The 12915-nt window shown below is 36.8% G+C and overlaps 1 protein-coding gene across 2 annotated transcripts; it reads left to right on the top strand.

The window, feature by feature from the left end:
- The first annotated feature begins 1121 nt into the window (after positions 1–1121).
- Positions 1122–11938, top strand: LOC114138537 (inhibitor of nuclear factor kappa-B kinase subunit alpha-like). 2 transcript variants are annotated; one of them, XM_028007873.1, is made up of 22 exons: positions 1122–1388; positions 2756–2878; positions 2971–3065; positions 3184–3301; positions 3383–3452; positions 3545–3633; positions 3735–3824; positions 3910–4034; positions 5083–5190; positions 5298–5433; positions 5530–5730; positions 7095–7197; positions 8300–8423; positions 8497–8648; positions 8739–8800; positions 8891–9000; positions 9212–9261; positions 9904–10012; positions 10125–10272; positions 10378–10430; positions 10992–11091; positions 11507–11938. In XM_028007873.1, the coding sequence occupies exons 2-22, from the start codon at positions 2774–2776 to the stop codon at positions 11558–11560; spliced, it is 2202 nt and encodes a 733-aa protein (XP_027863674.1). In that variant the 5' UTR covers positions 1122–1388; positions 2756–2773; the 3' UTR covers positions 11561–11938. The 2 variants fall into 2 exon arrangements, with proteins under 2 accessions (XP_027863674.1, XP_027863675.1); XM_028007874.1 differs by having other exon boundaries at positions 1122–1401.
- Positions 11939–12915: the final 977 nt, after the last annotated feature.

Below are 12915 nucleotides of genomic sequence, written 5' to 3'. Positions count from 1 at the left end.
GTTTTACTGCACCATAATTTTTTTAACCCCTCCAGGGGGTCTTTTGTCCCTTTAGATAAAAGAAGGCTGACAGGAAAGGGGAAGGACAGGGGGGAAGACATGCGGCAAATATCACCGGGTCTGGGAATAGAGCCCACGACGGCTATGTCGAGGACTCAAGGCCTCCAAACGTGGGTCGCACTATCCCCTTGCCACCACTGCACCATGATTTAGACTTTTGATTGAGTAATAATGTTATAAAGTATCAACACTTGTAGTTTGAGTTAAATGTCTGGCTACTTTACTGAATAAATAGCCAAAAATGCACCAGACAAACAAGTTCACCTACAGTTTATGTTAAAGTGAAACTATTTCTTTACACAAGCTTCTATGTTGCAATGCCATTCTCTATTAACCCATTTTAAAGTCAAGTGGACACACATTAAAGACTATATATTGTCACTGAAAGTACTTTAATCTATTCTAATAAGTATTTGTTTGATAAGTTAATAAAATAAAATTGTATTTTTACCTAAATTTATTCCGAAATCATGTGATTTGTATTTTTTTTATGTCTTTAAAATTCCTAAATCTTTACATAATTTTACAGTTCTGTCTTTCTGATCACAATTTTTATATGAAATATTAAAATAAAATTTTAATATCTAAGTAGATGTTAATAGTCAGTACTCAAGTAATTGCCATTTTACCAAATACTTTTGCACTGTTACCTGATTAATTTCTCGGATGGCCACTTTTTACCTTTAAGTGAATAAAAAGTAGAGCATTGGGGTTTGTAATGACCCAAAACGTGTAATTTGGCGTCACCTAGTGGCGGTGCCAGACTTCTTCGTCTTTGTAATTGCTAGGGAATTTCCTAACTTTTGTAGTAACAAAAAGTTTGTTCAAAAGTAGTAACTTTCTGTTACTACTTTTGAACTTTTGTGGAACATAAATTATTCCATAAACTCTTTATGGAACTGCTTATGGAGTTTACGTACTCTTTGTTATGCGGTTCTTAATTGAATGTGAGACAAAAGAGAATAAGAAATCTCAACAGTTAAAACAAAAACACGCGTGTCAAATGGAGCACCACCGAAAATGTCACGTTTTTCAGAAACACGAAACACGCATGCGCAGAGCTCCACTCCTTACTTTCACTTTATCGCTGACGCTGGAGTCTCACTCTGTAAATTCTCCCCAAAAACAACAACAAACTATATAGGTAAACCTTTTAAAATCATGGTAATCTGGTGAAGTCATCATTTGGCCGGGGCACCGTCTTCTTACACAGACACTAAAATGAACAGAACCCGTGAACAACATGGTTGGCTAACTGAAGAGACGATGTTCTGACAGAAACAACAAACTGTTTTTTGGCGACTGGCGACTCTGCACTCAAAGGAAAGGTGAGTTTAAAAGGTGTGTAGCGCCATGGTTACCTTTAAAATGTCTATTGTTTAATATGATGAAGGCGTTTTAAGGTTTTTAAACTTTAGCGATACTGATATTGAGTGCTACAATAACAGCTGACCAAAATAGCTTTTTAGCCCCAGTAACACTAAGTCTGAGGTGGCATCCTTTTGTGGACGTAAAATCTTTATAATGTTGTTATTTACATGTGAAATATGGAGTAGCAGTCCTTGTGCAAATGTTTTTTTTTTTTGACAAGTAATATATACTGTCAGACAACCTCTTTAAGATTATACGAGTGAAGCCATAAATTTGTTTCATAACTCAATAAATCACAACAAATTAAATGTCATTGAAAAGTGAATTTATTTCAATAGTTTGACAGGATAAGGAAACTCACATTTCTTAGTTTATTTACACACAGACTGTCGGTTTAAATTATTATGGCTTACAGCTGTTTCTCAGAAAATTTGAATATTTTCCACAAAAAAAACCCCAACATTTTTTAAACTGAAATGCTGGCCTTTTGCAACATATGTCCACATACAGTAAATACCATATGTGGTTGCTGTTCCTTTTGCATAAAACACTTCATCAATGGGGTGTGGCATGAAGAAGACACACCTGAACAGGTTATTTTTAAAGGCAGCTTCCACCATATCTGCATTGTTGGGTCTGACGTTCTTCATCACAGTATTGCATACATTTTCTATAGGATTTTGATAGTGCAAATTTGCTTCCCTATAGAGCATAGAGATACCATGATCATTAAAGCAGGTATTGGCACTTACGCCAGCTTTGCCAAGTTCTGCTGGAAAATGAAATCAGCATCCATAAACATCTGAATGGGTTTTGCTTCTCAATGCTCGTACAGCTGCTAATATCCCTATTGCTTGTGCACTTTTTCCCTCCATTCAACTTTCCATCCATATGCTTGGACACAGCCATTTATTGACAGCCAGCTTCTATAGGAATTACACCATAAAATAGCCAAAGTAAGAAGAAGTTTATAAAAACAACAGTGGTTGACTTCAACATATTGCCATTTTATAGAATTAAAAATAATAAAAAGGAGAATACATGTAAACACATTGCAGACTGAGAATATAAATAACTCAGTTAGGCTTGAATACCAAGAAATAAAAAAATATATACGTTAGTTTTAGACATCATAATGTGAAGAGGCAGGTTGTTACAATGTTTAGGCGCAGCTACAACAAATCTGATCACCTGATCTCCATGAACATTTGGGAGTGTATAGAGTTATGGATGATTTAACTTACTTAAACACAGAATCAGCTTCACACTATAGTCCCACACTGTCAGGACTTGCAATACCTTATCTGGTTTTTAATGTTTAGAGTTGAATTATTTGCACACCATGGAGCGTCCTGCCCTGAAAAAGAGTCCGACTTGCATCAATTGGACAAATAAAGAAAGACTTGGGACGGGAGGCTTTGGGCATGTCTACCTGTACCAACACAATGTAAGTTTTAAACAATCCATCTGTTGTCCCGAAGAGAAGAAAGTCCGGGCTGATCCTTCTCAAATTTTACTCCTCATCTATTCTGGGAGCAGGAGACGGGAGAGAAGATTGCTGTGAAACTTTGCCGCCTGGACCTAAATGTGAAGAATAAAGAACGCTGGAGCAGGGAGATTCAAATCATGAGGAAGTAAGGGTTTTATTGTATGATTGCGTTGATCATATAGTCTGTTAATAATTTACACCCCACATCTCAAACTTAAAACAAACAAACAAACAACATTTTTGTTGCAATTTTTGTTTTACAGGCTGAACCATGTGAATATTGTTCAGGCCAGAGAAGTTCCAGAAGATGTGACCTCCATCGCTCTCAATGACCTACCTCTGCTTGCCATGGAGTACTGTGCCAAAGGAGATCTACGCAAGGTACCAAAGGATTGTTTTATAAAGAACTTAAATAAGTGTTTTTAAACTTTGGAGCTTAACAGATCAAATGATTTTATTTAGGTGCTGAATAAACCAGAAAACTGTTGTGGACTGAAGGAGAGTGAAGTCCTGTCACTTCTCAGTGACATTGGTAAAGTTGTCATCTGCCTTCAGTTTGATTAAAAGCTCACTTTAATTACATATTGATAATATATGTAAACTGACTTTATTTTGTGAAAACAGGCTCTGGTATCCAGTATCTCCATGAAAATAAGATTATTCACAGAGACCTAAAACCAGAGAACATCGTTCTGCAAGAGATTGGTGGAAAGGTCTGCAATTTCTATTGTCTTACATGCATTTTGCTATTGTAGTGTAATGTTACTCCTTTGTTCAGTGTTTAACTTTGTAAATGTGGGTTTCTGCTCTGCAGCTTGTCCATAAAATCATAGACCTGGGATATGCAAAAGATCTGGATCAAGGAAGTCTTTGTACATCCTTTGTAGGGACTCTTCAGTACCTGGTAAGTAAGTGTTGCATTAGTGACTGATGTCTACTCAGATAATAGTCCAAAATTTTAAGCTTAACCTTTTGTGTTTGTGTGGCAGGCTCCAGAGTTGTTTGAGAGTAAGCCATATACTGTGACGGTGGATTACTGGAGCTTTGGGACGGTTATTTTTGAATGCATTTGCGGTTTTAGACCCTTCCTGCACAACATGCAGCCAGTACAGTGGTAAGTCAATAATACATAATCGTTATTTACTCAGGATCTTCAGAATATTCCAGGTTAGGTAGAATTGTTCATTTCCAGCAACTCATCAATTTTGATAAAAATGTAATGATGTCCGCCGAATTATCCTGTGTAACCAACCAAACGTCATCGCTGTCAAAGCTGGCTGTTCATAAATGATTGGAAAGTTGAGTGGAATATTCTCCAAGCTGTTTAGACTCTGCTGAGAAACACGACAAAACTTCAGGCAGTGACACTTGTCATCTGTAACAAAGTTAAACTACCTGTACAACCTGTTTATGGTCCAGGTGTTTCCTCATGCTGTCTCCAGTGTCAACCAGTGACACTGTCTCCAACCAAATGCACGTTTCACAATGATGTTTTTATTGGAGAACCAAACGGTTTGTGGCATCAAATAACATGCAAATAAGAGGGTAGAAAATTTCCAAACGTCTTTCTTGACATGAATGAAATAATTCAGCAGGAACATCGCAGTACTCAAGAGTTGATTAACTAAGAAACCCAAATAATATTAAATGTACTTCTCTTACTCTGAACAGATAAATAAATCATTTCTAGTAAGAGGTGAGACATGATGCATGAAAACCATAAAATATGGCCAGACAGGACTGCAGTCTTCCGTCTCAGGATTGTGGCACACCCTGCCAGAAGATAACCAAAAGAATTGAAGTAGCGGATGTGGCCGCTTGTCCACATTTGGCCCCGAGCCCAGAGTTGGTTTCTTCCAGTTCCTTGATCCACTTGCTGGAATGTTCTGCAGTCATTTAAAGAAAATACATGTTGAGCTTTATTTTTGATGCGTACATGAGCTTGTCAAATAGGCTTGCTAAAAGTTTAGTAATGGTGACCAAGCCGTCTGGGAGCTGAGCCGACTTTTAGAGCTTGTAACAAATTGAAGCTTTCAGAAAGAGGATAAAGTGATTGAAGATACGGGAGCTTGCACGGCATATGAGTCTTAGAAAGGTTCCTTTTGAACATTTTGAGGGATTTAGGATCTTTTTTTGATTTGCATATTTTCTTTGTTTTGTAGGATAAACAAAGTCAAGAACAAAGGTCTTAAAGACATTATGGCGGTAGAGGACATGAATGGAGAAATTCGGTTCTCAGCACATCTGTCATATCCCAACAACCTCAGCAAGTAAAGACAGAAATACAATTTTTTCTGATCTACCAGTGTAGATTACCTCATTGTGAGAAACTAGTGTCCCAAATATGAGTGTGTGTATGTTTTGCCTGTGTTACCAGGCCGCTACTGGAGCCAATTGAGTGTCTCCTTCAGATGCTCCTACTCTGGGATCCTGCTTTCCGTGGCGGAGGTCTGGATCCAAAAACAAACAAGCCACGATGTTTCACCTTACTGGACAAAATTCTCAACATGAAGGTTGAAAACATTAATAGTATTTTTGCCTGAAAGCTTTTATCCAAACTACAGCCAAGCAAATCTCTAACTATTAACATTCTGCCTGTGTTGTTTCAGGTTATGCACGTCTTGGACATGACGTCAGCCCAGCTGCACTCGATGGTTTTGGGTGTTGAGGAGAGTTTTCTCTGCCTGCAGCGTCGTCTGGAGGCTCAGACTCAGGCACACATCTCTCCTGAGAGTCAGGAGCTGCTGCTGGAGACAGGAAACTCCCTTGACCCACGGTGGGCGCCCATGCAGTGTCTGCCAGACGGTTTGGTATGTGACACAAATAAGTCAGACATATAGTTGCTTATGCTGCCGTGGCAAACAGTGTCCACTCTCTTTAGGCACATGTTTGTTGTTAAAATTGTCCTGTTCTTCGTCTTTGATTTTAAGCAGTGAATTTATCTTTGTTTTTGTGGAACTTTGTGTTTCTGAAAATGAACAAAATGTGTGATTAGTTTGCAACAACAAACAAAGCAGTGGATATGAAGTAAGCATGGAAATCGTGGTATAACGTACCCACATGTACCAAATAAACGCAGTGTTGTTTTATACCTGAACATATGCAGATTGTTTGCTACTAACTTTAAAAAATGATGTTGTGAAAAATACTAGGTCTGGATGAAAAGCTCTGCCAGGCAGAGACAACACTTGAGTTTTATACCAAGGATAAGAAATTCAAAACAAGGGGAGAGACAGTCTGGTTCTGATGCAGCTGTAGAAAACAACTTCCAACCTAGTACATATAACCCAAATAGTTATTTTGGTGAGAGTTCACAAGCATTTCATATAACATGATCAGCAGATGTTAACTTGTAGTAATTTTCCACCACAGTGACATCAAATAATACCAGACAGGACTGTTCCTAAACTACTATTGTTTGAGAACATTGAGGCTTCTCATTCGAATTCTTGAAAATATCTTTTAACAGTAATAAGTTGTGTAGCTTGTTCTGCACTTAACTGAATGACTCACCTGGAGGAATGTCAACCTGAATGTTAGCATTCCTGGTGTCAGCTAGAGTCCAAATCCAGCTGACTCCAGCATTGAACCAGTCCAAAATGCTACACAGCATATCAGATTCAATCATGACCAGTCTCTCTGACCATAGGAAAGTTCCCAACAGCTGCCCTTTCATGGAGCATTCAACTATATCTTGTACACTAGATTGTCTTAATATCCAAACAACTCCAAGGAGATTTTATTCTCAAATGTCCGCACAGTCTAATTACAAAATTCCATCCATTTGCCCCTCCTTCTATTTCTCCCTTCCCTGTTAATTCTATCGTATCCACTTTTTATTTGTCTATCTTGGTTGAATCAAACCAAGATAGTTTGATTATCTATCTTGTAAATAGATAGATAAATACCAAACTGATTTTGTTGTTGTTGTTGTTCGTTTAGTTTTTTTGTGTGCCATTACAACCCTGATGGAAACTATAGACTACAATTTGTTTTCCTTCTGACTATCTGGCAAGTGTGATTTTTTTATAAATAAATTACCTCCACGTTATGTGGGCAATGTACTTTTAAATTCTATTACTTTTTCAAAAACTAAGAATAGACTTGCACCTAATGTCAGGGTCTTTATTTTGTTTTTTCTTTTAAAAAAAATATTATTTCTTGGCACTTTTAGCGCGGCTGGGACGCCTCCATAGTGTTCCTGTTTGATAAGAGCCTTACCAAGTACTCAGGACCCCTGACTGCCAGACCCCTGCCAGACAGTGTTAACTTTATCGGTAAGACATTTTACTCAACAGGATTTTTTTTTACTTCTGGAAAATTTTGACAGTTAATTTTAGAAATAGTTTATATTTCATTGTGTAAAATCTGCAAGATTTTGACCTTTTATACTGTTCAGACATCACATGAATGCATGTTCTGACTGATTTAGATGACGGTAGTCAAGCCTCCCTAGTCACACATTATTATAATCTGACCTGAATTGTCAGGTCCATGTTTCCTGCTTTACTTGCAAATAAACACACAGTCACGCCATACAGTGGAGCAGCAACAACAAAATTGCATTTGCATTTCAGTTTTTCCACACCAGTAAAACATCAGACTGCTGCCAGCTGCTCTACACAAGTTTATTGTTCACTGAGATATATAATTTGGTTAAAATACAAGAAATTTAATGGGAATGAAAACCTTGATGACATATAACTTTGGATTATTGCGCTCTTAAAGAAACTGAAATCATTGTAGTTCAAAGAATTGTATATCTTGTATCATTTTTCTCTTTTCCTTTTGATTTACTTCTTTCTTCAGTTGTAGGCAGTTACCTTTGACCAATATTTGTACTTCTCATGGCGTTGTGACATTTTTATTATGATGTTTTTTATGTCTACTATAATCTAGAGTTAAAAAGAGTAAGGTAGTTTTATTTCTCTGATATGGCCAATAAAAACACAAACAATTCCCGGACCTTATATACTTTTGTTGGCAAGCAGCTCACCACCTGTCCCTCCTAATTCTTCTCCAACAAGTCATGCTGTGATTTTGTAGAGTTTTTTCAATGACAAAATTCAGAGAATAAGATGAGCAATGTGTGATTTAGAAAATGCAAATATTTCTTGGAAATCCCTTCTGACTTGAAAGTGGGAAGCATTTTATCTGATTTAATGTCAGTTGGTCAGATAAAATGTTTGGAGTGCTTTCACACTTTGTTTTAGTTCTTGATGGATTCAATTGAATTACCCAGGATGGTAGTACCATGTTTGAATCGGATCTATGAATACTGCTCTGGTTCCTTTTATTCATTTATAATACATTCTTTAAATGCCACGTTCATAATAATTAGGTGTCATTTATTTTTTATGCCTCCTGTTTTATGCTCAGTCAGGGAAACAAAGACACAGCTGCCCCTGTCTCCTCTTAGAAAGGTGTGGGGGGAAGCCCTCAGCTACATATGTGGTCTTAAGGAGGACTACCTGCAGCTGTACCAGGGGCAGAGAGCTGCAATGTAAGTGCCTCAAAACGCCCTAAACACACTAACTCATTCAAACTTGCTTACTGTATTATTTATATGTCTGCAGGTTAAGTCTGCTGCGTTACAACTCAACCTTGACGCAGTACAAGCACCGCCTCTTCTCCTACTCACAGCAGCTCCACGCTAAGTTAGCCATCTTTAAGACCAGCATCCAGCAGGATCTCGAGCAATACACCAAACAGAGCAACAGCGGCATCTGTCAGTAGTGATTCATTTCTTCCTGTGATACGCATAGTTGTTTTTCTGAAAACTCAAGTGAACTTCCTGCTTCTATGTGTTTATGTGAAGCCTCGGAGAAGATGCAGCGGGCATGGCAAGAAAATGAACAGAAAGCTGATGGGTTTACACAGGTATGGAATCTGTAAACATTATGGTGGCATAACACAACACAATGCTCTGAAGAAAAAAAAATCAGTGCTAAGGGATATTCTGTGCTGTAGGTTGCAAACGTGTCGGGTCTTGATGAAGAGATATTAGCGCTACACTCTGAAATCGTGGAGCTGCAGCGGAGTCCGTTTGCCAGGAGACAAGGAGATGTGATGGAGAAGTTGTCAGTAGCTCTTTTTTTTTAGTTATTTTTTACAAGTGTCCATATATTTATGAAATAGTTTCTTCTCTGTCAATTGACTTTAATTGTTTAATCCAGTGTTTATGCCTAATAAAAACTTTAAAAAGCTATAAAAATGTTTGACAAATGTCAACCCTGACACAAACAAATGAGCACGCTGTGCTCATTTGTTTACTGTTTGTCTCTTTTCCAGTGAAGAAAAGGCTGTCGAACTCTACAAGCAACTGAAAACTAAATGCAAAAGTTAGTACAAAAGTTACAGATTCAAAACGTCAAATTTCAGCTACCTGGAATTGAAAATAATGGAATAGAATTTAATAGAAAAATGCTTTATCATGATATATTTATTAGACAGAATTCTACATAGCAGTTATTTCAGTTTAGTTTCAACATTATGTTTTATGGATTATTAAAAACCAAAATTACGTTAAGACCAATGAAAAGAGAACTTTTAATACAAAACTGTTAACTTACTTAAAGTGTGTCCATGTACGGTATATGAAATATCTATTCTAGGCAGTTGGACTGTGATACACAGAGGTGTTATCCCAAATTTCTTTTGCCGCAGTTTTTCGTTCCACTCAACTTTCTATTAATGTGTAAACTTTCTTGTGGATGGTGTCCATTACTTGCTGATGGATAGTGATTTTCCCTGTGATTGTGTTAGCAATAACATGGCAATGACATAAGAGCTTTTAATCTTTTCCCCATTGGTTTTATGTAATTTTGGTTTTTAATTATCTTTAAGTGATTACCATCGAATTTACACTTTAAATTTACACTCTGAAACAAAATAAATAAAAAATCAACTGTGTGTAATTCCTTTTTATAATGTATCTGACTTTTTGAACTGAATTACTAAAATAACTAACATGTTTCCTGCAGGTAACGACCCTCCACATGGCTACAGTGATAGCTCAGACATGGTGCGGACAATACTCCAAACGGTTCAGAATCAGGACAGAGCTTTAAAAGACCTCTACACTCATCTAAGGTAATTTACTCAAGTGTTTTATTTAGGTACACAAACAGATTAGTAAATCTCAGTGCAGCTGAATTGACATTTTATTGCGTTTCTGTCTTTTTGGGGCTGTTTGTTTTTGCAGTGCGATCCTGATGTGTAAGCAGCGCATCGTGGATTTGTTCCCTAAACTAGAAAAGGCCGTTGTGAACATCAAAGCTGCAGAAACTGAAGTGATGCAAATGCAAACAAAGAGACAGAAAGAGTTCTGGTTCCTTCTCAAGATTGCTTGTGTAAGTATGTCATAAGAGCTCAATAAATATTGCTAAAGCTCTGCAACATGAAATCTAGTCGTCATGTAGCTTTGTACCTTACGAAGTGCGTGGTTTTGTCTGCAGGCTCAGAGCAACTCTCAGCTGTCGTCACTTAAACAAAAACAGCCAAGTGACGGGTAAGATCTATTAAATGCTCATGTTATTGTGCTGCTATTAATATTATTTCTTTTCTTATTTTTTTTACATTTGTGTGAATTTACATGCTTCCCTTCGTCTTTCACTTTGCTATTGGTGCTTCTGAATTTCCACAGTGAGGGACAATAAAGAATATTTTTATTTCTATACTGTACAAAGACAAATAGCCAGAGGTCCCTCCCTCTATTCATGCTATTCAACCTTGTGAAATGTTACAGGAAGAGAATAAGTGCTGCTCTAGTAGCTAAAGTCTTTGCACAGTTTTCCTTTTTGAATAAATGTATTTAATTGTTTGATTTTTAAAATGTATTAGTAATAATATGATACCATAGTAAATTATTAGTTTAATAAGTGTGGAGTGTTGCATCCTGTGAAAAAACTAAATCTTTAATGTCCTGTTGTGTGTTTTTTTGTTTGCTTGTTTTTGCTTTCCTTCTTTCACAATTATCAATATAACCACACAGCAGGGGGTCTGGTCTTATAATTATTATATTGTTAAAAAAAGAGAGTGTCCTGCATATTTAGTCTCTTGTGTTTTTCAGTGAAACGGTTCAACAACTTCTGGATGAAAATCAGCGTTATCTGAATCATCTTACATCCCTGATGCAAGATGCCACCCAAGAATTGAACCAAAGTGTTATGGTCAGTACGAAGTAGCTAATCATTATGCTAACTGATGTGTAGAAGTAGTGCAGGTAGGGAAGTGGGTCGATTAAGTAAGTTAGGCACACAACTCCTAATTTCTGTCTGAGTTCATTTTTCACTCAAAAAAAGGATGTCTGAGCCTAGATTTTTTTAAAATGGCTGTAGGGGATTGAACAGATTTCTTTTCTTTTTCTTTTTGAACACTTTTACTTCTCACTGCAAGAAGACACCTTTCTAATTTAATGCAGTAAAAATGATCAACCTTTTATATGTATATTTCAGTAAAACTTAAATTCGAAGTTAGTTTTTTTTAAGTAATGAAAATGCAGATGTCTGACTCTGCAAACCAGTGTTAACATAAGTGAAAGGTTGTTGGTAAGTGCTGTTTTAATTGTTTTTTCTTTCTCCACAGGATCAGGACTGGAGCTGGGTTGAGTTTGGAGCAAACAAAGTTGATTCTCAGTAGCTCTAAAAGCTTTCAAAGAATGTATGCTTTGAAAAGTGTCTTTCCTGGGGTTAAACTATCTGACATCTTTCTGTTTTGAGTTGTGTAATAACCATGAATCCTATAAGACAATAATATATAAAACATCCTGACAAAGTAAGCTATGCATGTTTTAGGTTCAGATATTACAGAATGTTAACAAATGTTTTCAGCTAGAACGTATTTATTTTTTCCAAAATTAATTTTAGTTAGACACTGTTTTCGATAAAACTGTGCACGGTGAAATGTGAAGAGAGTTTTATAAATGTTGAAAACATGCAATAATTCACCTCTGTTTTCTTTATTGCTTATCTCTCTTTTTAACTATATATGCAAACCAATTAAAGGCTGCTGGCAATATTTTCAGAAAGTTATTCACATACTAAAAGGAGATGAAAAAAATTCAAAATGCTAGGTTAAAAGAATAAGTATAATATAAGAGACATAAACATCTCATGAGAAATCATCTGAAATGCCTTCCTGAGCTGTAAAGGGTTGAGATTGCGGAACGAATGTGAGGTGCAGCAAAAATGTATAGACTACAATAGAATGGAAATATTCTTTATCATCCCACAGTGGGGAAATTCAGGTGTACAAGCAGCAGACTAAGGTAAACGGGAGCATTCATATTCACAAAGACAAACCATATAAAATTAAGAGTAAGAGACTATACAGTGTGGACAAATGTACAATATAAGAAAAACTAGAAAATTCCTGAAGAAATTTAACCGGGGCCTGCCAAAGTGTGCCTGTCGGTTTGGACCCAGTGTTCGGATGCTAAAAATTAGCATCAATGCTAAGATTAGCTACTGCGCAAGACAGTGACCTGACCTGAGAGAAAAAGATAATGCAAGGTAATATTATTGCATCACCTATGGCGGTGCACTAGTGGAGGGCAGTGAAGTGCTAATGTTTGTGCTAATGTTAATGTACTGCCTTGCTATGAAAGGCAGCGCACTAACCTAAGAGAGAAAGATAATACAGGCTAAAATTATTGCACCGCCTACGGCCGTGCACTAACCAGGGGGGAGTATTAAGGCTTTTATTTTGAAATTTTAAGTATACTTCATTTTAAATGTCCAAACTAATCCCATGAGTAACAGTGATTGGGTTAAATCGTTTCTATAATGCCCAAAAGAGCAATTACCTGATGTAAAAATTGTCAATGCTTTTATTTTGAAATGTTTAATAAGCTTCATTTTAAATGGCCACACTAATCCCATGTGTAACAATGGTTGGGTAAAATCAATTATAAAATGCCCAAAACACAAGTAGTTCTAAAGGCCAGCTCAGTCCTCCTCTGTAGTAACTGACAGTTCCGCCATGTTGTAGTCCTA

The sequence above is a fragment of the Xiphophorus couchianus genome, chromosome 22 (genome assembly GCF_001444195.1).
Source record: "Xiphophorus couchianus chromosome 22, X_couchianus-1.0, whole genome shotgun sequence".
Lineage (NCBI taxonomy): Eukaryota > Metazoa > Chordata > Actinopteri > Cyprinodontiformes > Poeciliidae > Xiphophorus > Xiphophorus couchianus.
This window is presented reverse-complemented; position numbering and strand designations above follow the sequence as displayed.

Excerpts from the sequence above, each read along its gene's own strand:
- LOC114138537 (XM_028007873.1), top strand. The coding sequence starts at position 2,774 with ATGGAGCGTCCTGCCCTGAAAAAGAGTCCGACTTGCATCAATTGGACA. Across the intron at positions 10,013-10,124 it reads GACCTCTACACTCATCTAAG|TGCGATCCTGATGTGTAAGC; the intron begins GTAATTTACTCA and ends TTGTTTTTGCAG. Across the intron at positions 10,273-10,377 it reads TCCTTCTCAAGATTGCTTGT|GCTCAGAGCAACTCTCAGCT; the intron begins GTAAGTATGTCA and ends TTTTGTCTGCAG.